The 26,969-nt window shown below is 44.8% G+C and overlaps 1 protein-coding gene across 31 annotated transcripts in view; it reads right to left on the reverse strand.

Annotated features, from left to right (window-relative positions):
• LPP (LIM domain containing preferred translocation partner in lipoma) overlaps positions 1-26,969 on the reverse strand; it is a 332,937-nt gene that overhangs the window by 160,100 nt on the left and 145,868 nt on the right. For 25 of the 31 annotated variants that reach the window (XM_069024202.1, XM_069024217.1, XM_069024216.1 and 22 more), the window contains 3 exons: positions 25,952-26,064; positions 7,125-7,209; positions 6,152-6,274 (listed from right to left, as the gene is read on the reverse strand). In XM_069024202.1, coding sequence (XP_068880303.1) covers positions 6,152-6,274; positions 7,125-7,209; positions 25,952-26,064 — 321 coding nt within the window. Of the gene's footprint in view, positions 1-6,151; positions 6,275-7,124; positions 7,210-25,429; positions 25,494-25,951; positions 26,065-26,969 lie in introns of all 31 variants that reach the window. The other 6 variants (XM_069024226.1, XM_069024227.1, XM_069024225.1 and 3 more) reach the window with 3 other exon arrangements.

A 26,969-nucleotide genomic window follows, 5' to 3' on the forward strand; every position in this document is an offset into this window, starting at 1 on the left:
TTCAGTAATCCACACGGATTTTCCAGACAGCATAAAGCCAGCTTGCTGCAGCCAGAAGCAGGAACACAGTTCTCAGAGGTGATTCCATCTTCAGAACAGCCCATGCAATTCCTGATGCCCATGACTATGGCAAAAGGGTCACAGCCCACTTGGAACAGCCATAGCCAGCACCCTGCAGTGAGCCTACATGAGCCCTCTGATGCTGCTACAAGGGCTGGAGCTCACCAGCTCAATGCCAGCCTGGGCACACTGCTGTGAGCCACTCTGTGTCCACATGAGCCATCCAAGTCAGCAAAATGGCAGCAGTCACAGCCTTCAGGAAAAGCATTGTGTAGCACAAAAGGTCTGGAGTAGCTGGATTGTCCTACTGTACAAGGTCATCAACCCTTTAGGATGGACAGTGGATGCTTCTCAGTTTCAGAAGATGAGCTTATTTCCAACAAGCCCCTCTGTCCTACAACAAAGAGATTCAAAAGCCTACAAAACCTGAAATGCACAGACCTCAAGAGAACAAATACAAAGAGCCCCTTGCAACTGGGAAAGCATTGCCTGGATACTGTTGCTGTGCTGCTGGACACTGAAGACTCTTTGGCCAAACTGTGCAGAAGCCCAGCAGTTAGATGTGCTCAGACCAGCAGAATGAGGCCAGGAAACTTTTATTTACCTCAAATATCGCATGTGAAGATGGCAGAAGCTAAGCTATCTATTTCAGCCCAAACTGAACATCTGAAAGAGCCATATCCTCCTGAGTCCAATAATGAGGAACCATAAAACTCTGTCACATAAATGCTACAGGAGGGAGGAATTCATTCTGTACCCACCAAATCAATCTCAATTTGCTTGTACCCCTAAATTTTCTTTCTTAAAAGAAATAAATATCTTCCTGACAACAACTGGGGTTCTGTCAAATACCCTGTGGACTGCGCTTCCAAAATCTTTTTGGTGCAAACCAACCTAAGCAGCCAGGCTCAGGCAAGTACCAGGAACAATAAAACCAACTCTGAGCCTGGACTAACAAATTTGCACAGGCTGTTTTGAGTTCAGATTCAATGGTATGTTTTCCACAGAGCCTCACAGTCCAAACCAAGAGCAATCATAAGGATCTTTCTCGAAGCTGGGGGAATGTGCTTCCCCTTGCTGGGTAGGAAGCTTTAATCATGGTTGGAGACACAGCTCTGCATAAACCAAGATAAAACACCCGCACTCTCAGTTATGCATTCCTGACACAGCTATAAGCGGGGCACTAAAATTAGAAATTCACACGGAAAAGACCTCCTAGGAGTCTTCAGCACTCAAGATTTTGCCTTGTTTTGTGGTTTGCCATCGTACAGCTGAAACTGTTCAATCCTGTCCCACCACTCTGCAAGAAAATACGTCCATTGCCTTTTCACTGGTTTTATTATCCCCAAATGGTTGTCAAAAGAAGTGATGGAATAACCAGCACTGTCAAACATTTAAATCCCTTTAAAATTCCAGTCATTACAAGACATTATTTCCCAGTATGCTTGAAACGTAATGAAAACTTATCACTGACTTTTTAATTTAATTTTCTTTACATTTTTATTGTTCTGTATCTCACACTGAGAATGAGCCTCTTTTCCTTCAAAACACTGCTCACTTTGGCTTAAAGTGCTGGGTAATGACAGATGTCTAGTACTGGGGGCAAGGACACAGAGGCAGGGACACAGGCATGAATCCTTAGATATCTTGCCTAACTCTGCCTTCATGTTCCCCACCTGTTTGCACAACCACATCACCTAAAGGCCTTCAGCCCTGACCAAGGCTCCACGTTGCTACATGCCACACACATGGGGAGTAAGAGGGAAATCACATTGAAGAGGTTGCCAAGCTACAAGGACAGAAGAGACTCTGAGAGGAGAGGAGGAAAGGGGAAACACTACATTCAAGGTCATTTAGCACAGCAGTGGTTGCTGGGAATGGAACAGGTCTCCAGAGTGCCAGCCCAGTTCCCTCTGGATCAAGCTGCCTATGAGAGCTGTACACAAGCAGATTTCATCTTGACCATGGTGCATGGTCAAGCAAGATTTTTCTGCTATTTAAATACTTCACAAATATTGGCCACAGAGCATTTGCTTTTAGAAAAAGCTTAAATACCATCAGACCAGGTACATCTTATTAGGTACACCTCCCAAAAAGTGCTATTTTGCCAATAGACATTCTGTTGGAAATTTGGGATAAAAGTCAAGAGTTTCAGAAGGTAGGTGTCCAATTCCAGACAAAGCAATCAGCATTCAATACATAATTCACAGCAGGGACAAAAAATCCTGAGCTTACGTGTGCTGCTATTTCCAGTATTTCATTTTCACAGTCCCTGCTGGAAGCCCTTTCTCCAGAGTCACAAAGTTTTCTTGTTTTTTAGAAAATGCTAACATTTATTTTATGGGCTGAAATTTGGCATGTTTGGTTTGGGAGTTTTTTTGGTTAAGGTCTTGCTGCACTAATCTCTTACGCAAGGACTTAAGCAGAACAGGTAAAAACTGGGGAAAATACCCTTTAATAGAGGAGTCAGATGAGCACAGCATTCACTAGGCCTCTACTTAGGGGGTTCACACAATTTATGACTAACCCCTGCTCCCATCATGGAAATTATGCACCTAATATCTTGTCTTTTACTAATGAAAGACACAGTGGGTTCTCCGCCTCTGAACTTTCCAATGAGTTACTGCAATTTAGAAGGTGTGATATGTACACAGAAGCACACTGCAGCTACACAAGAGGAGCTCTGTACTTTACTCATCACATTAGTACTTCCAAACTTCACCAAACAGGAAGAAAATATTAATTAGATTTTTTTTCATAATGCATCTGCAGTTCTTCCAAGAATACCTGAGGCAAGCTAAACCTCATATGCCACTGCAGTCATGGCAATTTTGAGAACATGTTGGTCATCTTGTCCATCTCAATTTACTGTACCAGAGAGCTGGAACTGGTCACGCCCGTGAAGGTCACACAGATCCTTTCTAAGACTTCAGCTCTAGCTGAATTCTTTAAATACACCACCTCACATGACAGAAAACATCCTCAGATGCTGCTGTGTTGAGGCTAAAGATGATGACTTTGTCTTGTTATTTTCTGTGCTTTTAGATATGTTCAATTTTGAAAGGAAAAAGCTTACATTTTAATCACTTCTGACTGCTTCTGTGATTCAGTCAGAGAGACTTTCACTTGCAAGATATGGATTCAGCCCAGGTCACCTTTGCTTTCCTACTCAGCTGCCTTGAATTAGGCAGGACCACAAAGGTATAGCAGGATGGCACTGCTGACCACAGGTGTCCAAACTCTCTCCTTGCTTTCTATTAATGGTGGTCAGTTTCAGCTCATGGCAGTGTCCTTGTCACCTGCCCAGGACACAAAAAATATTACCAGAGTGACACCCAGGTAAGCTATGCAGGGATGGTGCAGAGATTCATACTCATCCATGCCCTCAACAGCAAGGGCTAAGGGACATTGTCTGGGGTTGATGTTGGCCCAGCCTTTCTGAGAAACATTACATCCCTCTGTGTCAGAGGCACCTCCTGGTGCAGTGTGTGTCTTTGCAATCTTGAACTTGTACCAAGGACCAAAAGAGCTTCCCTTTGTATGGATTTATGCCAGTGGGCAGCGTATGTTAAATAAAATGCTTGTTGTTACCCTGCCATCACTCCTACTCTGCTGAGAGAGGACTATGTTACGATTTATCTTGTGTTGCTCTAAAACTGTCTTGAAGATAATATAAAAAAGAAACTTAACAATAAAATTTCTCTTATTCCAGAATAGGAGTATCCCCAAGGGCAAGATATTCCTATAAAATTATTGTAATGCTTTAACCACATAAGCACAACTGAAAGCATCTTCTCTGAAAACAAGTCCTAGCTCTTTTTTCCTATCTGCAGCCATTATCCTGATAAATCTGGGAAGGTCAGCTAAGGTGTAATCCAATAAATGTGCTGATGTTCTGAGTAAGTACCTTACAATTTGCAGCCTAATCTATTATCCTACTATAAGACCATCAAATGACTCACCAGTTTTAGTACTTAGTAGAGATCAAACAAAGGAAAATATCAAAGCTTTACATTCTAGTTCCACCTTTCAAGGACTCGTTTGAGTACTCTTTTAATTACAGCAGACGATACATCCAACTCTGGCATTTCCTAACAGCTCTAGTTAGTAGTTGCTGAAGCTGTTTTCACAGAACATCATTATGTTAACCAAGAGATCCTGAAAAATCAGATAGACTGAACAAATCAACTTGGGATTTGATCCCAGAGATGGAGTTCAGCTTCTTCCGACCACCAGCTCACACACAGCGTGTTGTGTACCTGGGAGCCTTACCATCCAGGTGCTCCTAAGTGCAGGGGCAAGTTTGCAGAGCCCCCACCTGAGTTGTGGCAGAAAGCTATGGGAACAAGTACGTGTATGAATGGGAATGAGCACGTCATCTTGGAGGGTGATGAATTTCAGAGGTCAGATCAAGTCCCAAACTTGGGCTTTGACTTCAAATACTCAAGAAACCTGAAGAAGTTTGCATTTGAATGCTGTGATTTTTAATTTTTTCTTTTAATGGTAAAGGTGCAAAACAAAAGTGAAAAAACAACCTATTCACAGAACCCCAGATCCCAAAAGAAGAAACATCAGGAAACAGTCAGCAACACTGTCAGCAAACTGCAGATGCTCCATGAAGTGGGTACATAAGTTAGATGTCCCTAATCAAGATGTTGGAGCTGACTGTGGGTGTTGCTCAGGAAAATGGGGAGCACAAATCTCTTTTGCCCAACTCTTGCAGCATTTTGACTCTATAAGCATTCCCCAGTAACAGTGTGCACTGGTGTGTGTTTGGCCCATGCAAACAAACTGAACACGGGTTATTCACCACAGTGCCTGAGCAGAACTCGTCTCATTTATCGCAACAAAAAACCCACTGGGAAAAGGGCTGATTTGTATTTGGTTTACATTGTTGCTCTTTTTGACTGACTCACCCCAATTAGTGTCTTTTTCAAGGACAAGTCTGTAAGTTTATGCAATAACTGTGCACATGCTACTAAAATGAAAGATGAGTTTATAGGGAGGTCCCTGCAGAAAGGACGGAAAATCAGAGCCTGCATGGGGGACACTTTCAAAAGAGCACAAATCTGATTTCATTCTGCTTTTACTCCATTTGCAGACTTGAACAAGAGCAAATCTAAACAGACTCCGGTCACTACTTTGGTTCTGCTCCAAAAATATCACTTCTCAGTTACTTAAAAGAAATGTAGCAATGAAAACAACCAAAAAAGACACAAACCAAAGAGAAGGCTTGTATGGATAGTGGGTGTGTACCTATTGCTCACTTAGCCCTTTGATACTTTAGACTTTCGGGGCTTTACTAAGAGAAATACAGCATACATATAGCTGCATACATCCTACAGACCCACACACATGTAAGAAGAAATGAGACTGGGAAGGAAAGACAAGGCACAAACATATCTATATCTAGGATGATTTTATGAGATCTCAAGAACTGCCCTTTATAAAGTGCCACCGGGGTGTCACCACTTCCTCTGATAAAATAGATGACATCTCACCAGAACTTAAATAGCTCCACTCAAGCACTACCTAGATGAGTGACAAAAATTAGCCAAGTCCCTGTCACCCCTGCAGTCCTTGTCTAGACACAGCAGAGAAGTGTGAATTCCAGTCTGCCTTGCTGGGCTACAGCCACCCTGACAGCTGAGCTCCAATCCAAGCCACTTCGTGAGATGTGGATATCTGGATCCTTCTAGCAGCACGACAGACAAAAGTTAGCAGAACAGAAAACCAGCAAGAAAATAAAAGCACAAAAGTGCTTGTGAAGTGAGCAAGTTTTAATTCACAAGTCACTGTTGGTTGAAAGTTGAGGCGAATGAAATACCATTTTTTGAGAGTATTTTTCTAACAATCTCCGTGGCAATCTGACAATCGGGATCAGAGGCCCTTTGCTCAGAGATGCAGCAGCTTTTGAGCCGGTGCCCCCTCAGAGCAGCTGCGCCCTTCTCCCCATTGGCAGCCACATCTGGATGCTATCAGGAGGAACTGGCACGCCTGCTCACAACAAATACCAAGCACTTAGCAAATTGACTCCAGAAGTCAATGCTGGCCCCTTTCCCACTCTGTGTTTATGCAACGTGCCACTAACCTGTTGAGTCCGAGGTTTGTATGGAGAGCTGCTCTCTAGGTCGGCCAGGATGCTGGTCAGAGAGTCGATTTCTGCATCTAAACTGGAGCGCCTCTCCTCAAGTGTCTTGCCACCAGGATTCACCTTAAAGAAGAAAGAAAAGTTCCAGTTATTCAAACTACTTGGCCTGGCACATGGTTTCTTACTGTCCTCACAGAGCTGCACCCATGACCAGCAATAACTCTCGGGTTGCAGGGGCAAACATGCTCAAATGCTATAGCTCCCTCCAGAACTGACAGCAAGCTTCCATCTCACAGGAATTTATGCTGCTTTGGGGCCTTTCTTCACATATTTGCCACAAGGGTCCTATTGTGTTAAATTGACTTGGAGGACTAGCAATTCAGCAATCCACTTTGGAGGTGAAGAGTCACACCATCCCCACACCATAAGATGGAGAAGATGTGTTTTAGAAGGATACTTGTCTGGGAAAACAGAGCTGAGGACAGGCTTGGAGCACCTGGATCCTGATAGCATCTCTTCTGCCATGTCCTCATCCCAGGCAAAGCACGAACAGAACAGAGCTACAAGCCACAGCAGCCAGTGACTGGCCACGTGCACCTATTCTTATTTTAAATCAATTCTTGGTAGGTGTACCTGTCTGATTCAACACTTGTTCACAAATTCCATCTGAAAAATGAGCTCCTTCAAGGAGGAGTGAAAAAGTTCAATCCATTTCTAGCAGATTGAAGGTGAAGGGTGTGATTTGCAACAAGAAGTCACAAAATAACATAAGTAAGGTCCTTGTGGAAAGGCTTTTAAGCAGGAAAGCTCATGCCCAGAGAAAATGCCAACATGCAGCCAGGACCCTTTCTAATTCAACACATTTTGCTTTCTTTCTGTTTTCAAAACCGCCCAGTCCCATTTGCACCCAGGCTGGTAGGGACGCTCACTTGGAAGGGAAGGGGTGATGAATTCTCACCTCCACATCACCCACCTCAAAAAGTAAAAACCAGAACTCAGCAGCACAGCAGAGCATGTGACCTCCAAGCCACTGTTCAAGGGCAGCACTGCAATCCCCGCTAGAATAAGCATTTTAAAAGAGGACTCATTCACATGCTTTGTTTTTGATAAATCAACCTAGTCCAAAACCTCTGGAAGGACCTTGGTGCTGTACAGCCCAACCCAACAGCAGGACCTCTCAACAGGGCACAGAGGAAGGTAAAGGCAGGAAGCATCTTCCTCCTCAACATTTTCAGCGCTTTGGGAATTAGGCAGCTCCACTAGGAGCAGGAAATTTAAGAAAACCAGCTGAGGATCTCTGCCATGTGCAAAGTAGGTACCAGGGGCTAGCCCCACTGAGCCAGCCCACCATCAGGGCATGCACAGAAACCAAAGTTCTTGAGTCAAGTGAAATATTACACTGGAAGTCTTTTCTCAACCTGAGTTATTTTTCTTCTGTTCTTCCATGTCTTACTTATCTGCAAATCCCCCTGACAGGAAAGAGTCTCCATATACAAGCAACCACAGAGCTCAGTGCAGAAGAGCTCATTCAGAGCTTGATGAGGTCAATAACAAAAATACTAAAGAATTACCTAACAACTCACCTAATTTCAACTGCAAAGACTGTTCAGACCATACCAGCACCTTCCCACAGACAATCCAGCTCTGTTTGCCTTCACTCTCACCAAGTCACTTCAATTTTCCAAGCCAAAAATTTGCCTTTTCCTTTGGCTCACTGGCTGTTGCAGATAGTTCTTATTTAAATTTCATTTTAGGAGCAGTCAATCATTACCTGTTTTAAAGAACTCCCCAGTCATCAATCTGACACATAAATGGCAAGTTGGTCAAAGAAAGACAGGCTATGCAAAGTAAGGCAGGCTCTGATCTGCCAAACTTATACGTGCTGAGGCATTCATTAGTTCCTAATGATTATTAAATCTTATTGGATTACAATAAATTTGGCTTGACTAACAACAAAATGGAAGTTCCAGTGTGGTTTATGGAAGAACACACTATTTAAAAGGCTGAGAGTCAGGTTAGAAAATATTTACAAACTCAACTCTTGCCTATTTTTACTATAGAGTCAAAGTCTTTCCATCCAAACAATTGTTTTAAATATTTTTCACAGGAATTAGCCCAGACCATTACTCCTAGCTAACTGCAGGCACCTGGATTTTTAAATCTGCAGAAGTACAACTTCTTTTCCACTTCATGGCTCTTGTTCAGTTTTTCTCCATCTTCCAGTTGTTGGCCTGTAACTGCCACAGGCTTCTCAGACAGAAAATCTGTGACTGCTCCACTCCAGAGAATTTTGAAGTTAAACAGCCAAAAGTCAGCCTGGAAAAGAGAGGGGAGATGCAAAGGGCATCCAAGGCCCCAACATGTGAGGTGATAAATCAAGCCAATGGCAGATCCAGGAATAACACTGGAGTCCACACAGGACCTGCTTGGTACCCTGACCCTGGAGAGAAGGGATGGTGGTAGATGAGAAGATCAGCCAATTTCATTTCTGCTTCTTAGCATTTCTGGGCCATATTATTCCCAGGTTCTCACTCCCCAGAACAATTACACAACAGCTGACTAGCAAATGCTGCAGAACAAGTTATAAGGTTGTAAAAGTTAAATGTCCTTAGGAAACCTAGAAAAACAAAATAGCGTAGAAGCATCTCTATTGATTCTGGACTCTGATTTATTTATTCAATTAAAACACAATCAGCATAGATTAAGAGCCCAACTCTACAAATGCAGGAGCATAATGCAGTGCAACAGTGCCAACGAATGACACTACCGATGTGCACCAAGGCCTACTGGGGCAGGAACAGACTTTAAAGACATTTTAGAAATGGTAATCCTCACACAGACAGGTTTCTGCTTGCTTTTTCTTCCCCATCCCCACAAATCTTGAATTTTCTCTCTCCCCACAGTGTTCCATATTCAACGGAAGGATTTCCTGCGTGGGCAAACTGGAGCGCTTGCAACACCAGCTTTAGGAAGAGAGGGTTAAGTTATTCCTCTTCCCATGCACTTTGTCATGACGTTGCTATTAAAGTTTTATGATATTGTTCTGGAACAAAACCCAAGCTCAGGTCCCAAGGCACAACAGGTTCACACAGACGCGGCTCTGCTCCGAGGAGCCCAGGCTGGTTAAGCTCAGAGCCCCGCAGATACAAACACCGGAACCAGAGGGAACTGCTAATTCTATTTCTGTCTGGATTTATGGCATTGTTGCAGACATGTGCACCCCCTCTTCCAGCCAGCAGAATATGGAAAAATGGGTTTAAAAAGGAAAAGGATGCTATCTTTGGCTCAGCCAACGTGAGTTCGACAAAAAGCAAACGTAAGCCAACCCAGTCCAACAAATTACTCATGCCAGAGACTATCCACTCACGTGAACTTCTGCAACGCCTACACTCCTATCCCCTGGCTCAGTCTCTGCTGTGAGCTAAAAGAGAGAAAAACAGCAGAGAGCTTCTTCACTGCTTGGCTTGTTTGTCTGCCCCTGAATTGCTGGTGTCCAGCTCAGAGCAGCTCTGATGGTAATCCACTCCCGAGCCCCATTAACCCACTCTGCTCTGAGGAAAAGTTGCTTCACTTTTGCGAATCCTACAAGCCAACAGCAGTCAGTGCCACAGGTCCCCCCGCACCACTCCAAGGAACATTCATTACAGAACATGCAGTGCAGAGGTCAACACAGGGTCTCAAATTTTGCCTCATTGTGCTAAAAGGGTGGTAAGACTATTCACCAAGTTAAAAGACGTGAAAAGCACAATGATTTCCCTAGATGTCGCCTCTTTCTACAACCCTAGACCAACTTCTCTTATCATATTTTGCAGCTTTCAGCAGAGAAACAATAACATCTCTCATTTAACCAAGCCAGCTCTTTGCAGTGGGCTCAAAAAGAAGAATCTGGCTCCCAGATGTGCTCCCTAGCTCCTGCTCCAAATTCCTTTCCCTACCCAGGCCCAGCCATCTCTCTTTTATTCTGTTTTCCCTTCTTCATGCCCTGTTTGCTGCCCTGAAGGGCTGTAGCTCAGGCCAGGCATTAGCCCCTGGGATGAGAGATGCAATGTGGGCTGCCAGGTTGGCCTCTGAACCAAATCACAGATGCCAGGTGGTATTGCTTTGTCAGGGAAACATGGAGGGTGGCTTTGCAGCAGTGACCCGCTGACATGGGCAGCAGGTTACAAGTAACTCCAGAGCCCCAGTGTATATTTTCTACCAACACAAGGCAATGGCCAAACCCCTGAATACTTTGGGAGCATCAGGACTTTGCTCAGTGCAGTGCCATTTTCCAGCATCAATATCCACCCTCTCTCCATCCACCCCAAAAGTCTTGTCTAACAGAGGTTGAGCTCAGCACATGTGCATGTTTCCTGAGCACTGTGGCCAGCTCATCCTCTGAACTGTGTCCCAGGAATGTGAGCTGTCGTTAGTGGGAAATGTAGTGCTGGTTTATCTGTGCAGACACATCCAAAACAGCAGAGCTGCAGCTAAACACACAACCTTCCTTGTAGCATCAGCTCACTCCACACACCGTGCTATCACAGGTCACTGATAACCTCCTAACTCACAAGTGAAAGACTGCAGATGAACGCCATGGATATTAGGAAAGGTCACAGCTAATGACTTAAAACAAAGCTGGGGGCCCACAGTGCCTCCTGCTCCTGTTACATTGGTTTAACTGGGAGTCTGAGGTGCTTGGGAGCTCTCTTTGAGCTGTAACACATCAACACCTCTTGCATTTTGCATTTACACATCCAAGAACAGGGAAAAGCAGGAAAGCCTTCTGGGGCAAAGGAAGGACTAAGGTAACAAGAGGAGAAAGTGGAATTTAGGCAAATCAGGAGTTGGGGGCAAGTAGATTGTACAGAAGGACTTCTGCCCTGAAAGACCTTACTGTCTTTTCCTCCAGCAAAAGCCAGTGAGCCACAGATGCAGTGGTAGAGCTGATAAATTCAGTGCCCACTGGCTGCTTCCACCAGGCTGCACCCATGGCAGCCACCCACCGCGCTCTGCAGGCTGTCGTAATTCTGGGACAGGCACTGAGGTGGTGGGAAGAGCAAATAAAACAGGAGTGAGCCTCTCCTTAAGCTCCATGGCCTTGGCACTGGGCTTAGACAGAGATGTATCCTTAGAAGGATGCGGCTCTTATTTCCTGTTTTAGCTGGGGACAGGTGAGGGACAGAAAAGTGTTTGATTTCAATGGTATCCACTGTACTTACAAGAAGAGACTGTGATAAATGCTAGCCAGGGAGAAGAAAGGAAGTGATTCAGTCTTGCTATACTTCAGGCCAGGGGTTGTGTTTAGTTTTTCCTTTTTTTTCCTCTTTCTTTGCACTTTCTCTAACAATATCACTGCCAGAGGCAAGGTCCTTTTCAGAGACACACCCCTTCTACCTCGTCTCTTATTCATTCTTCTTTCCAAGGTCACAAAAGCCATCTAAAGCCCCAAAAGACATTGCAGTGGCAAAAAAGATGCATACTGGAGGCCATCTATCAGGAATATGAAGCACCCTTAAGATTGCTGTGTCTATTCTACCCTAAGCCTACAGAAAAGTGTAAGCATTTTCTTTCAAATTCCCTAATGTAAATTTAAACAGTCCCAAGAGGCTGCCCCCCCACGCACACACATGGAGACAAGAGCTGACTATAGCACTCAGGGCAAGGGGGCTCTGCAATGCTTGATTGATGCCTAATCTCCATTCCAGGCACCAAGGAGGGCTGGAAAAGAAGTTGTACCCTTTAAAAACAGAAAGATTGAGTCTTTTGAAACAAATCTGAAATGATGGAAGATTTCAGCAGATGTGACCACAGTGATTTCACCAGATGTGATTGTATCAAGGATCTAATAGAAAAGAACTTCCCTGCTGTTCCATCAGGCTGAAGCCAGGCCTGAAATATCCTTTTTAGTCTTTTGATGACATCAAGGATAAAAGCCAAAGGGAAGCTAGGTTTTGATTTATTTTTTCCCCTTGCTCTTTCTTTTCTTTCAGGCACAGAATAGTTTTACCTGGTTTGTGTTGCTGGATATTAACAGGACCAAAGCAAAACACTTCAAAAGTTTAAAGAGGGCTGTTCAAAGGCACCATTTGGTGTCTCTCAGACACCACTGTCATTTAACTGAGCAATGTTTCTTTAGCTCCAGCCACTTTTGAGGATTTCACTGTAAGGAGGCAGGCTGGGCCTACCTGGAACAGGGCTTAAATGGGGTAGCAGTGATCATCTACTAAACGCCAGCCTATATGGTCCCCAAAAGGGCCAATAAATGTGCCAAACATCTTCCCTTGGCAAAGCTCATACCAGCAGCTGTGCCACAGCAAACTGCAGGAGGCACAGTGGGGTGAAGGGAGCTGCACTCAGCCACACCTACAGTGATTATTTTGGGGTAGCCACGGTCCCACATTCAATTTTTCCACTCATGGAAAACACAAACAGCATTGGGCATCCAGATGGAACTCATTTCTGAAGCAACAAGGTGTGGTAAAGAACTGCAGGGGCTTTCAGCTGGGGCAAACAAACAAGCAGATGAAGAAAAGTTATTTGTTAAGCATTGCTAGGAGACACCTTGCAAAACCTTAACAACTGACTTAAAAACTCACTGTGGTGTAGGAAGCTTATGAAAAGGACAAATAATAAAAACATTTTTAAAAAGAAAAATACAGAGAAAGCAGATAACAGAAGAAAGCATGAAACTAGAAAGCACCAGTCTCAAAACAAAGAAAAGGGGGTAGGTGTTTTGTCACACAACACTCTGCTAAGCTGCAGAGCTACTTCTGCTGCAAGACACTGTGGTTGCTATGAATTTACATGGATTTCAAAAGCAGCAGGAGAAACACATGGAAGAAAACTCCAAGATACATAATAAAAAAAAAAAAGTTCTGTGCGTCCCTTTTACATTTTTCTCTGGTCACTAGTGATTGATTTGGCTCTAGAGACATTCATATGAAGTCTCCACTTTCCTTTTCTATCCACCTGCTGACACTTGCTAGGAGTCACCTCTGCTGTTGGGTACATTCCAGACTCTGTAGGTAAATATCTGACCACAGCCCTAGGTGCCAGGGTTTGGACCAACACCTGGAAGCCCATTTCTTCCTTTCTTTTAGCAGAGACAACCGAAATCACAGCCAACTGCACTCAGCCTCCTGGGATGCACAGATGAAAGAAAACAAAGACTTTGCTGCAGTTATGAATCTGTATGATAATAAAGATTTATATTTCCCTAGAGATCAGTGTGACAGGCACTGCTCACATACAATACCCAGGAAACATCCTTGTCCCAAGGAACTTATTGTCAATGGGATACCAGCTCTGGGAAGAGAATACAGGTAGAGGGGTGGGAGCGAGGTGCTGAAACTTGGAGATACAACCAAGCTTCTCCAGGTCACCAGATGAAGACACTAATCCACTGGGCCAAGTCAGCTCCTTAAAGGACATTTCATCCTCTGTAATTGCCATCCAAGACCTGACAAAACATGCCAGAAGACAACAAACCCCTGTCCAAGCCATCCAAGCTCCAGCTGCAATTTCGTTGCAGAATGGCCCCAATTTCATGTGACCAGAAGGCTGGATCTGAGCCACTGCCGTGACCAGCAACTGGACTGAGGGCCAGTGGGGCCCGTGGTCATCTTCAATCACTGTTTAATAAGCTGTTGTCCTCTGCTTATGCTGACCAGGGCCCCAATCCCAACACCAGCACCTTGGTGGGGGCAGGATGCCACCAGTGTGGATGAGCAGTAGAGTAATCCAGGACTACATTCCCTTCCAGCATGCTGCTCCTGCCCCTAACACTGGAGGGAAGGTTTTGCCACAAACACCCATGGTAAGCCCAGAATTCTCAAGAGGATTTGGCCATGGTTATTAGATGGAAACAGAAATAAAAAAAGGATGGAAGTGCATCATAGAAGTCTAGCCAACAGGATCCATGGCCTGGGGCACGCTCTGCTGAAACCCTGGATCAAACAGCAGCAGTGGATGACTGGTTGATTTGATGGGACATGGACAATAGACCACGAGAAGATCTGCAACACTCCCTGTCCCTCTGCCACCTCTGAGGACAACAGAAGGCAATTATGGAACAGGAACAAAGAAGATGCAGCAAATAGCACTCAGCAAGATCCTCCTTGCAGCCCAGGAGTGTGCTTGTAGGTGCCCTGAAACTGCAGATGCCAACACAGAGGTCCTGTGCTGTCAGGTCTCCTTAGCTCCATCTGCTCTGCCTCAGAATGGTGTTACCCAGCTCCCTGCTGCATCACAGGCTGACACCTCCACCTCAGGCATTTAAACATGCACCCAGCTTTTGTGGGTTTCCCACTGCTGTGTTTTGATCATGGAAGGAGGTCCTGGAAATGTTGAGGTTGGCTAAATGGGGCTTTTAAAAGTGCAGTGCTTCTCTGAGCCTCTACACTGAAAACCAGCACAATGACAAATGCCTTTCTGTTGACCAGAGGATCTTCACATCGTGGGCCAGAGAGTACGTGGGGAAAGGTACCATGATCCTCAGCACATGAAAGCAACAGGATGGATTTGATAAGGAACAGTCAGGGGATGAAGAGAGAGGAGTCATCCCATGAGCCTACATCTGCCAGAGCAGCAGACCTGACAGTCCTGAGAGTTTACTTAACATGTCTGATCAAAAGCTTTGGGAGTCTTGTCTGTGCTAAGTGCTACCAGATGCAAAATCAGCAGCAAGATGAGAAGTGTATTAATAAACTAAGGAGGCACATAAAGCTATTTGAAAACTGAATGGGGAAGGTGGGGAGAGAAGGGGGAGAATAAAACCAGTTTATTTTTCCATTAAGGCAATTTAATATTCTGCGGGTGGAGTAACAATTACTCGTCCTTGGGAATTAAATTGAATTTGTGAAACATTCCTGTTCATCAGCAGAATATACAATAGGAACTGGGATATATAATTTTTTTCTTTACACTTTGGTCAGGACAACACTACTTGTCTGTCTACAGGGCAAGAACAGCTGGCCATGAAATCTTTTTGACCCAGCACAACTTTCACTGACTTTAACTAACTTTACAGCAGCAGGGAATATATCCCTTTTCTTTTAATTAATGCAATTACATTAGGACTCGTTATTGACAATTATGGTGACTGTTAAAAGTTTCCCCTTTCTTTGCGCACTCCCAACTTAAAATCTGCTCCAATATCGTTACAAATTAATGTTTAATTAGCCATCAAGCAGAGCTGATGTTCCCCACAGAGTATTGCTGCTTACAGAAAAACTAAGAAATAGGAGAACACAGCGGATATTTCATCATCTGCCTCCAAGGGAAACCATAACCAAAGAGCAGCCAATTACCCCAATACAGCAGCAAAGTTTAATCAATGTAGAAACCAAATAGCTCATTAAGTGTCCACTGCAATAATGGAAGACCTTCCCACTGACTCATATGACATGAATGTTACATTTTTAAAAGATGCAATGTGATGTCAAAGAGCAGAAACTCCCTTCATCTTCACATCTTGGCCAAGTGGCGATCTTCATCTTTCCTCTTCTGGCATAAGAAAAGAGGCAAGTGGTGGATGCCTCAGACAGCATGGGATGCGTCTGACAAGCCACGAATTACACACACCTGTGCACAAGGCAATCTGTCACACCCAGCCCCACGATGCTGGATTTATATCCCAGAGGGGAAAACCACACCAAACAGCACCTCCTGCCAGGCACAAGGGAAGCACAGAGCTGAAGGTGATTTTACTTCTTTCAACACTTGGGGTGAGTCTGGCACATATTGTGTCCAGTATGGGAGGCAGCAGTTTAGGAACTTGAGATGCCCCAAAAAAGCAGAAAACAGCTGAAAAGGAGACATGTAGAGAGCTCACTGTTTCACCTACAAAGGAGATTGAGTAGCTCAATAGCAATATCTAAAGAGCTTCACAAAATGAAAATGCTAGATACCACAAAATTGTCCAATCTAGCAAAACAGAAAAACACAGCAGTCAGGAAGCCAAAGGTAGGGAAATTCCATTTAAAAATACAGAGATTTATGTGTAATACTGCAGGCAATTGAATGTTAAAACAAATTTCCAAGATTTCTCCACCTCTTGATGTCTGTGGATCAAGGCTGGATGCCTTTGGTCTCCCTGGGTGACCAGGCAAAGCTTTGTGATCCACGATAGGCAGAAGGGGACAACTGACAACTTAATGGCTCTGCCTGGCCCTCACCTCGACAGAGGTGAGAAAGAAACAGCTCTGCCACTCCATAAAGATCTATTGACATCACTTTGTGTTTGCACCACTTTAACTGGAAATTAAATTTACATGAACAAACTCTATCCCACACAAGACTGCATATTGTGACAGTTAAATAAAAAGCTTTTTAAAAGGCACACGTCTCAGGCAATTTAAATCAAAAAAGATAGGTTTTGTTAAAGCTACCAATTTCAGAAAATTAAGGTTGACTAAAACTGTTTTTAAAAACTCCTTCTGGAATTTAATCACATATTGGAAACCCATATGCAGCTGTTTGTGTCACCTGCAAAAAGACTGTATAAAACATAAGCATATGCTTAATTTTACACGTGTGCTTAAGTTCTATCAACCTTAATGAAGTTTAAGCACACAGCCAAGCTTCTCTGAATTTGAGAAAGCATTCCTGAGCATGGGCTGTGAAGCTATTAGGAAATCACCAACGAGAAAAAAAGTAAAATTAAAACTGGCTGGTCAATTTTCACAGCCTGAGTAAGCACTCTGTCCAGAAATTAAACATGTAACTTACTTCTGAGTTTGTTTGCTTGTTTTACTGTAATAGGAAAGGGTGAGTGCCAGAATGTTTGCAAGGATTCCCAGTGAATCTGGCAAAATGTCAGCAAAATGGATGTATAAAACTACATGAAAGTCAATGGCTTGGGTTTAGCTTCTGAGGAAATAAATCATGTTAAAAATCTACTATATGTCTCAAAGCTGAGAACAAGAAAATCTGGACTCTGCCTCAGTCTATACATTTTTGGGGTGGTCAGTGGCTGCAGTTCATGGGGCAGGCAGGCCTCAGCTGGGCAAAGCCAACAGCCTGATTCACTGAAGAAGGTTCTTGGCTTCAAGAAATTTGAAATCTCCTTTTCCAGACCATTAGGCCCACTTCTACGTTCCCTTCAAGGCTGCCAGATGTGTGTCTGGTATTGGATCTGGCTGGCTGACCATGGGGTTTTATTTCTTTTTTAACAACAACTGCCTTGTTCGGACACCCTACATTCTACACGTCTCCTAAGTGGGAACCTCCGCTGAAGAAAAGGGACCCAAATCAGACAGAAAGCTGAACAATGGATAATTTGTGCTGCCCTAAGATGGAATCCATAGTGTGCAGATCCCTCCTGGGCGAGCTCCAAAGTTTAATTTGATACTGTCCACATACAGATGGATGAATGTGAAGTGCTGTCTTTCAATCAGAATCCATGCATCAGAAAAGGTGGTGCCCCCAGCACACATTAGACCTCAGGGAAACAGCTTTTAACTGTATCTCTGCTTAGGGCCAACACAGCCACAGAAACCAAACTTCTGCACTGAAAATGTGTTCCTTACCTAAGTGTCTTAAAGAGGCTCACCTGACCTCAGAACTGACCACTTGCTGCTCCCTGAGGGCAGCCCTATCACCACCATGGGACACCCGGGTATCTGCAGACCTGGGCAATGGCATCCCTGAGGAACACACAGAGAGGAGGATTGCAGGGATGAACTGGAGGAATTTGCAGAGCCAGAGACAGAGGGAGGAAAGGAACTGAAGAGGAAGGCCAGACCTTTGACGTGACAAGACATGAGACTGTTTCCATGGCAAAAGAGAGATGTGGGAATGAGGAGATGGAGAGGGAAGGAGCTGTACCTCAGGACTGTTGAATGAAAGGAGTTTGTAAAGCACCTTTGTCGCTTACTGGCTTCAGCAACACTTGAGAGTTGCTACAGCTTTTCCAAACATTTATATTTTACTTCTCACACCATTAAAACCAATACTAAAACCAGCACATGATGTTTTCCAGATGCTCTTCCTTACCTGTTGTGTGTTAAAGCTAATCAACGTCCTGCATTTTAATCAGCAAACCAAACTGAAAAATACAATTGTGGAGAATGGCCCTTCAAAGATGGAGTTTTATGGTAGCAGGCACTTAAAACCATGTCTGGAACAAATTCCTTCAGCTCTGGCTGCAGTATTTCTCAGTGGTATTTCTACCACCTTGCAGCTTGCTCAGCCACTGTGGCACACACTCCTCACAGAGGCAACGTTTTCTAACAACAAAACCACCCTTCATGGCAGCTGAAGCTGTTTTTCACCAGCAATGGAAGCTGAAAAACAGAGACAGGAACCTGCATTTCAGCCACTTCCATTCTTGGAAATTAGATGCTCTCACAACTTCTCCATATCCACATCTCATTGCTGCCAGATACAATTTTCATCAAAAATAAGATGAAGTTTGCCCTACTCTTTGAAAAACTCCAGGGCTCTAAGACTGAATTTAGGCCACAACTGGATTCTTCAACCAGAGCTCTATTTCCTTTTATCTTGTTTGGCCAAAGCTCTTTTCTACACTGCACAGCATCATAATACTTAAAGCACCAAACCCAAGGTGGGAATCTGACTCTGCTCTGTCACATTCCAGACTACCACCATGCCCAAGATGCATGGAAAGACTTTGACTTTCTAAACCACATCTTCCAATCCCAGCCAGCTTCACAGAAAAGGCACAATAATTTGTCTGCTGCAGTTTTTAGCCTTCCTTCCTGTTACTGACAGTCTGTTTGTTTTAGTCTTGCTGCTGCATTATAGCTCCCTAATGCAACACAGGCTACCCAGGATCTGAGATAAGAACAACCCATCTTGCAAGAGATTTTTCCTAGGACCTGCTAATCCAACAGCAGACTTGAATAGCGCTCAGAAATGAGAAGAACAGAAACTTCTGCATTGGTCATGTTACTTCACTCTGTCCCATCACGCCGCTCATCTGCTTTGATAGGAGAATTCCCACGTCTTCATTATCTTTTTATTTTCCCTCTGCTTAAATAATTCTACGTCGGATACAACGATGTATCTGCTTGGGTTTTGTCTCTCACGGCCCAAGCTCTGACAGAACAAAATTGCCTGCCTTCTCTGCAGGCTCTCCATGCCTCCATTATTACCTTCCACATTCATGTCTCTATTATCCATGGGTATAATCTAGGTTACAGATAACCTCTCTGCAGGTGGCAGCTGTGGCTGACTGCAGCATTTGCAGTGTGACAGTGTCCCACAGAGATGTGTCCACAGGACCAAGGAGATGTCCACCCGGGCTTGATCCTTGGGCACAGCACTGGGGGAGCACAGCCTTCTGTTGGACCCAAGCTGGCACATGTACTGTGTCTTAACCTGGGATGGATTTACCTTGATCAGCTCTGACCATCATAAGCAGCAACATTTCTGACCTTTCTGTTTCCTCTCACGACTTTTTTGAAAGTCCCATATCTTTATTTACACACGATTTGTACCACGCTTTTGCTTGCTTCTGTTCCTTCACCTCATCACCTGCTGTATGGAAGATTATCAAAAGCTGCCCTGTTTCATCTCTGAAAGGATCACCCAGCCTCAGCCACAGAGCTCTCCTCCCAAAGAAGGCACAAGTGTGCAGGTCCTGGCACATCCTGTGTGTCAGGTGACTGTATTTAACAATAACATAACAAATACATTAAATTACACAGTAATAAGCATGATGAAAATAATGAGCACAGTTAACTGTTTGGGTCCTTGCTTACTTTGTAGTCCTCGCTGAGAGGTTCAGATATTAAAGGCTGTGTTGCATTTTAACATTGCCAAGATATTAATAGCCAGGCAGGGAGATGAATGGCAGGCTTGCACTGCACAATTAAAACTTTTCCAGTTTACCCTTTCAGTAAAATTTGTGGTTTATAATAAGCATCTTTGTCTATTCTGAAGAGAGTAAGGATTGGAAAGTTACATGGATGGGAACAGAGGTTCATTAAAGATTTAAAATAGAATGTGGTTTGGCATTGTAAAATAAACATGCATATAAGATGGGATGCATCAAGAGCTGCCTGAAAGAAGTGCTCAGTGCTCCTTTTTTCTTGTGATCCTGGATCTACTGGTCATGCTACCCACAAAAAAGGGATAAAGAAGCAGCAGGGATAAAATGTGCATGCTTTTTCCCAATAACGTGAAGGTCTGCTCTACGTTCCCACTCATGATTCATTCCTTGTACATGTATCTATAGGGTGTAAATATATAAATATATACACATATAAGAAATGCGTGCATTTTATCTCTCATGCATCCCAATATTAATCAACATATACAGATGTTATATAACTGATTTTTCTCACCCTGGATCCTAGAAACCCCTACTATAGAGGAAACACATATTATAGAGCAAACCTGTAGAGACCCAGTGAGCATTTAAACATTCAGAGAACATACATGGTATTTGTTTAAGTCTAACTTAGAGCACAGCATATTCCTGTTTCTCCAACACATGAGGAAGGCAGGAAGGAAACAGATGAAAAGCATTCCTGCAAAGCCAAGGTTTGAGTATGAGGGTTAGCAATACCAGGTAATTTATTTATACTGTTGGACACAGCCTCAATTTAGATAAAAGGCAGATGCTTATCACGTGGATTTTAATAAATCAGGTTAGAAGTCACAGAAATCTGCAAAAGCTGGATCTCGAATGGCAAGCAATGCACACAGACTGTGGCTTTATTTACAGTTTTTGGGAGCTACTGGTCCCTCCTGGAGTCAGGCAGCCCCACCAGCAGCGAGAGCTGCCCTGTGGTACCTACATTCCTCGCCAGCAAGCACCTACAGCCAGGCCAATAATCCTAATGATTAACAAAATCTAGCACTAGAGGGAGGCTGAACACATGTTCTGATCTCTGTGGCCTTTTCAGCTTCTCCAGACATTAAAAGACAGGTGATTTAAAGCAAACCCAGCACCAACAGGCAGAGCCCAGCCTCTGAACAGGATATGAGCTATTTAAGGCAGCAACCCCCCCGGCAAAATTCACGCTCTTTCCTCCCCAGCTATTTGCCAAGATGTGCACCCAAAATTAAGAAATAAATTTAAAAAATAAAAAACAAACAAAACCAACAATTCCTCTGTTCTGGCTGTTCCTTCAGCCGGTGAGTCAGCGCCCACAGAGGCACCACCGCCGCCGCTCGCGGGGAGCAGAGTCAGACAGCGAAACACCTGGCAGCCTCTTCCCAACAAGGATGAGGCTCTCGCTTCTCGCGTCTATCAACACATTCCCACCTTCCCACCTTCTCCCCGGCGCGAGCACTCAGGAGAAGTGAGACAGGTCTCCTCGGAACAGCCTCGTGGAGCAAGGCACACACACCTCCAGAATGTGCTTCAGCTTTTGTCCGTCCAAAATTCCTTGGCAATAGGAATTTCAGCCTTTTGGCTGATTTTCTGCACATCGTAACAGGACGATACGACCTGTGAGTTCAGCAGCTCTGAATGTGGGAATAGTTCCCTGCCCATGTAGCTGCAACCCTGCAGCCCCTCCAAGCATAAATGTTTACAACAAGAACTGGTATATTAAAATTCTTAATATTGCACTTTATGCAACTGTTCAAAGTTGGATTGTTTCTTCACTTTAACCACCAATGTAAAGCTACTTCTTCGCATTTGCTTTGACACATCCCAAATTCTTCCTACATTCAGGCACTGACGGTGTGAAGTCATTAATTGGCAGTTATTATAGTAATGAGGCCTGCTGAGTAGCAGGCAGAATTGCTCTGGGATGCAGGAGATCTTGGTCTTATTTTTAGCCTGCTACTGGTCAGCCTGGTGATCTAGGCAAAGCACTTTCCCTGCTCCAGCTTCCTTATCAGGAAGAGAGTGGTATTTCTTTTGTAAAGTGTTTTGTGGCTTGTCAATAGAAAACACACTGATAAGAGCTGGGGCTTGCTGGGAAAGAGGTGCCATCCCAGCTCAACACAATCCTCTCCTTCCCATGCTGTGGTAGCGTCTCAGATCCCAAAAGAAAATCAGACCCATGTGCAGATGCAGCACGTGCAGGTAATTAGTAGAGATCTGTAAATGGACGTTTTCCCAAGGTGGCCCTTGACAAGATGGTGGCTGAGGGTCACATCTGCTTTGAGCCACCCAGGTCCTGGCCCAGCATGAAATGCTGGGCTCTGACCCTCTCCTTTAAAGAGAATTGGTCATTTCAAAGCCAGTAGCTTTGACTCCCGAGACAGCCTTCCCAAGGACACGGCATGGGGCAAGGACTGGGTTTTCACACAGCTGGGCAGTTCTCATCCCTGCACAGCCCTGCCTGGCAAGGAAGGAAGAAATTGCCAGAGCCATGAGTGAGGTCCCTCTCTGAGAGCAAACAGGGTACTTGAGAGGTGGCTGATGAGAGTTTTTCACTTTTGCTTTCCCTGGCCTGGGCAGAATGCCTGTTTTGAAACTAGAAGGCAAAAGCATAATAAAAATCTGCCTCCCTCCCTCCCAGATCTATCTATTTCCCTTTGACAAACAGTGATTTCATTTTTCTTCCCGTCCAGAATTTTTTTTTCTTTCTCTTTTAAACCGAGCCCAGGCCAACGTGGCAAAAGGCTCTTCGCTCATGTCCTTATTTGTCAAACACGCCATTGCCGCGCCCTCACCACCATTCTGGGAACAAGTCCTCGCCTTCCCCAGCTGCAGCCAAAGGGGAACTTCCCAACACAACTCTTCCCCAGCCCAAACACACTCCTTTAAAAATAAATATTTCCTTTTCTTTCCTTTTTTTCCTCTAAAAAAAGGCATTCCAGTTAATAAGAAAAGAGTTTATATTTCCTTCCCCCTTCCTCCCCACAGCCCTTCTGTGAATCCGAATATGACAGATCTAGATGGGAAAACAGAAATTACAAGAAAATGCCAGATCTATCACAAAGGTATTTCACGACCAGCCCTCCTCTAATTTCCATCAGAGCATAAGTCAGATACTAAAGTACCTTTTTGGATCTGATCCTAAGTGGCCAGTTCCCCTGTCCAAATAGAGATCCAGAGATAAACAGCTCTATGAAAACTGGGTATTATTATTTTAACTGCTGCTCTTAAGCTACAACTTCAACTGTAATAAGCTGTGCAGCTTTCAGCCCTCTGGTAACAGTAACACACAAACTGGTAATAAACTAAACGTTTATCGTGCTGTCTTCATCAACTTAACACCTAGTATAAAAAGCTGTACCTGGAGCCCCACAGCACACATATTTCATAACCTGTCATCAGAACTGTGCCATCCAGAGAGAAATTTCTGATGTAAAATGGCTGATTTGACAGAACAGATGAATTTCAAACTCTGGAGTAGATCTGGAGGGCTCTCACCAGGTCCACGGGGGCCAAACCTCCCCAGACAGCAGCCTCAGGTCGGGTCAGCGCTCAGGAACTGGGGTCTGCTGCTCCAGTGCTTACATTTAGCAGTAGGGAAACTGAGGCATGGAAATTAAATGGTCTGGCATTGGAGAGCAAAATCAGCCTCTTGGAGCCCCAATACAACACATGTTCATGAGATCCCTGATTTCAGACAACCATGTCCTCCTTACAGCAGAAGGAACACAGTCACCCTTAGTTCTGTCCCTTTAGCACAAGAATATCTGCCCAGAGTTGTGAAAATTACTGTGTTCGATGCACAAAGGCATTGAGCAGCTTTCTCCAGCACTGCCTGCCCTTTTCCTCCTCTCTTGGGCTTTACAACTTGCTTCAGCATGACTTTTGCTGCTCCTGAAAAATAAAGAGGTGATCTTGCAACACAAAACCCTGCTGGCTCCTGACTTTAGCCCTGACTTCTGTCTGCTCCTGATCTCCAACAGAAAATGGAAGGGAAAAGGAAGGGGAATAGGTGACCACAGAGCACAGATTAAAGGCAGGGAGCCGTGTTTGCTGCATAAGAGTAGGTTTGGAATGATGACAGGCAGAACTGCTTGGGTACACCTGGTAGGCTCACCTTCCTCTGAGCAGGATCCCGTGCAAAGGAATCCTGCTCTAACCAAGCTCTTGCTAAAACCCAACACTGAACACAGCTCCAGCCCCATTTTCCCAAAGCCAGAGAGAAAGGGTGTGACAAATAGCAATTCCATGAGCTCAGAGGGAAGAGTAGTCCTGTTGAGTGGCTCTACCAAGGGGCACATCCCCATGACAGCCTTGAGTGGCTCAGGGACACTTTTGGAGCCATAGCAGGAGCGAGCTCCTTTCAATAAAAATGCAAGGTCCCCTCCTTGGGTGACCTGGGAAGGGGGAAGCCTGACCCTGAGGAATCCTGTGAGGCACCACGACCCCTTCCTGCTACCCAGGCTCCTGTGCAGGCATCATGCAGGCAGTGCCCTGCCTCTGCCAGGAGCCTGCTGCTCCACGGCTTCCCAGGGCGCTCTGGAAGCTCCCCTGCTCCCACAGGGGCCACTCTTCTCACAGAGATAAAAGACAGAACAACACTTGCTGGGGAATTACTTCATCCCCCCAAGGCTGGGAAAAGCCATGCTCTGCACTTGGCAATGTCCCTGATGGCTGCAGCCTTTCCTGGCAAGGGAGAACACAATCCCCCTTAACCCCTTCCTGCTCAAAGGCTGCTCCAACACTGAGCCCATTGCAGGAAAGGCTGAGGCTTTGCCATATCATCTGAACATCTCACCACGGGCAAGAGATCCCAGTAAGCCCATGAGGGAGGGGAATGTTTTGTTTTTACCAAGGCACAAAGTAGATGAATTGACTCCACAGCTGGTGAGAGGGTCAGGAACTAAGTCAGGTCCTTTGAATCCTGTTTAATGCCTGCCTGCTGGCCTACTCTCATGTTCAAGCCCACCAAGGGATACAGGACTGCCACAATCTTCCAGGGCCATCGAGGTCCGCCCCATGTCTATGGATATGTGGTTACACAACTCTCAACAGCCTCAAACCTAGACCATGCTCTCTTTGTTCTCACGACTTCTCACAGAAGGCTCTTCCAGAACTTCAGAGCCTTCAGTGCTTAGAAAATTTCTAAACACCAGCATGAAGGTACTTCTGGCAAGCTCAGCCTCTCCTGTTCCCGCACCAACACCCACACAGAGCTGAAATACGGGCTTATTCCCCAGGCCTATTTCAAATTTGCAGCCAGACTCATCCTCAGCCTTCCTTTTGCTCAGCTAACAAGACAAACACTTCTGGTCTCCACTGGGAAGATCAGCTTCTCACTCCTTGATCACATTGACTGCCTTGTCCTTGAAGTCTGAATGCATCTCTCCAGAATGTGCCTGAGCAAACACAAACCTGGCACTCCAGGCAAACCTGCAATACCTGCACAAAAGCGTTCATATCTTTCAAAGGTGTTCAGGGTCTGTCCATACCCATTTTGGACATGTCATCATCACCTGATGCATCTTCAGTTGCGTTTTCATCCAGATGGCAAATCTAGAACACCCAAGCCAGCAAAAACAGGGTGAAAAGAGTCTCAATTACATCACTGGAGCCTAGGCCAGGGCTTATTTGCTTCACTTAATTTTAGGCATCTAAACAAAACACTTTTAGGATCAGATTACTGCCCTAAAGTCTCTCCACAGTCCATGGAAGGAGATGGCCATTCCAGAAAACAATTCATTCTGGGAAGGTTTCACTCCCATCCGCCATCACAAGGACATAAACCAATTAGTCTTCTAATTCAAGCCGGATGGGAAAAATCCTTTAATAGCCCAGCAAGTTTTGAATGGAAATATTCCCTGCTTGGGAAACACAGTTTGCTAAAGCTGACTTGGTTATTCCTGACACATGATTTTTAACCAGAACTTTGCCACCTCATTTTATTATCATTCATTCATTTCACCAGTTTCTGGATCGGTTCTGCATGAATGACAAAATTCTTATCTTCTTACCTGCACATTGTAAGTAACATCATCCAGAGGGGGTGGGGGAGGGAAGGCACCTTGTGGTGATGTGATGTTCCCAAGGTCATCCATAGGAGGGGGTGGGGGAGGAAGAAAGTCCCCTAGGAGAGAGAATGGGAGAATTTAGACTCAGCAGCATTTCCCCACATCATGACATGGATGATCAGGATGAACCTTGCAGCTCTGCCCATCGGTTTTGTGGCACAGGACACAACACTTTATTTAACCATTAAATGCTCAGCTTCACCCCTCGCTGCTTCAGGAGATGGCTACACAGCTCAGGGGTGCTCAGACTCCACAGCAAAAGGTGATGTGCCACAAAGCCTGAAGGCACCAACAAGCACCTCCACAGATCCAAGTCGCAGCTCCAACCTGCCACAGGCAACCACAAAACTTGCACTAATGAACATCCCGTGTCTATACTTAGCAATGGATCCTTTCCAATTCACTTCCCTCATGTGCTAAACTATGCCAGCTTTTCTTGATCCCTATAAAGACTGCATCAGGTGCTGTCCAAAAGCAGGGATTCCCTGCTGTAGAAGACACACAGAGGCCTGGAGCTGGAGCCCAGAATCTAGACCAGCCCATCTCCTGCATCCCTACTGCTGGCAGGCAGCCACACTCCTTGCATCTCCCTCTTCCTATAGGGACTTCATAGCTTCATGTAAAGAACTGCTGGGAAGATCACAGGCTCCTCTCAATGACAACAGCCACATGATGGGCCAGGTTCACAAGAATCCACCTCTCGTAACTCAGGATATTTACAAGGGGGCTGATGTACAAAATTTCTAGAATTCAATTTGCTCATGTTAATCTTCCAAAAGTGCTGATGGGAAGACAAAGCAGCATACACTGGCTGTGAAGGCATCCAGCTTAGCATAGAGTTGGGAGGTGGGAGAAGAGAGAAGTTCTCTTTGAGAATTTCATGGGATGTGGGACCACAAAGGAGAAACAAAACAAGGACAGAGCAGCACAGGCTGCAGGCAGCAGGACACCAGGCTCTGAA

Source organism: Aphelocoma coerulescens, chromosome 9, assembly GCF_041296385.1.
Source record: "Aphelocoma coerulescens isolate FSJ_1873_10779 chromosome 9, UR_Acoe_1.0, whole genome shotgun sequence".
NCBI lineage: Eukaryota > Metazoa > Chordata > Aves > Passeriformes > Corvidae > Aphelocoma > Aphelocoma coerulescens.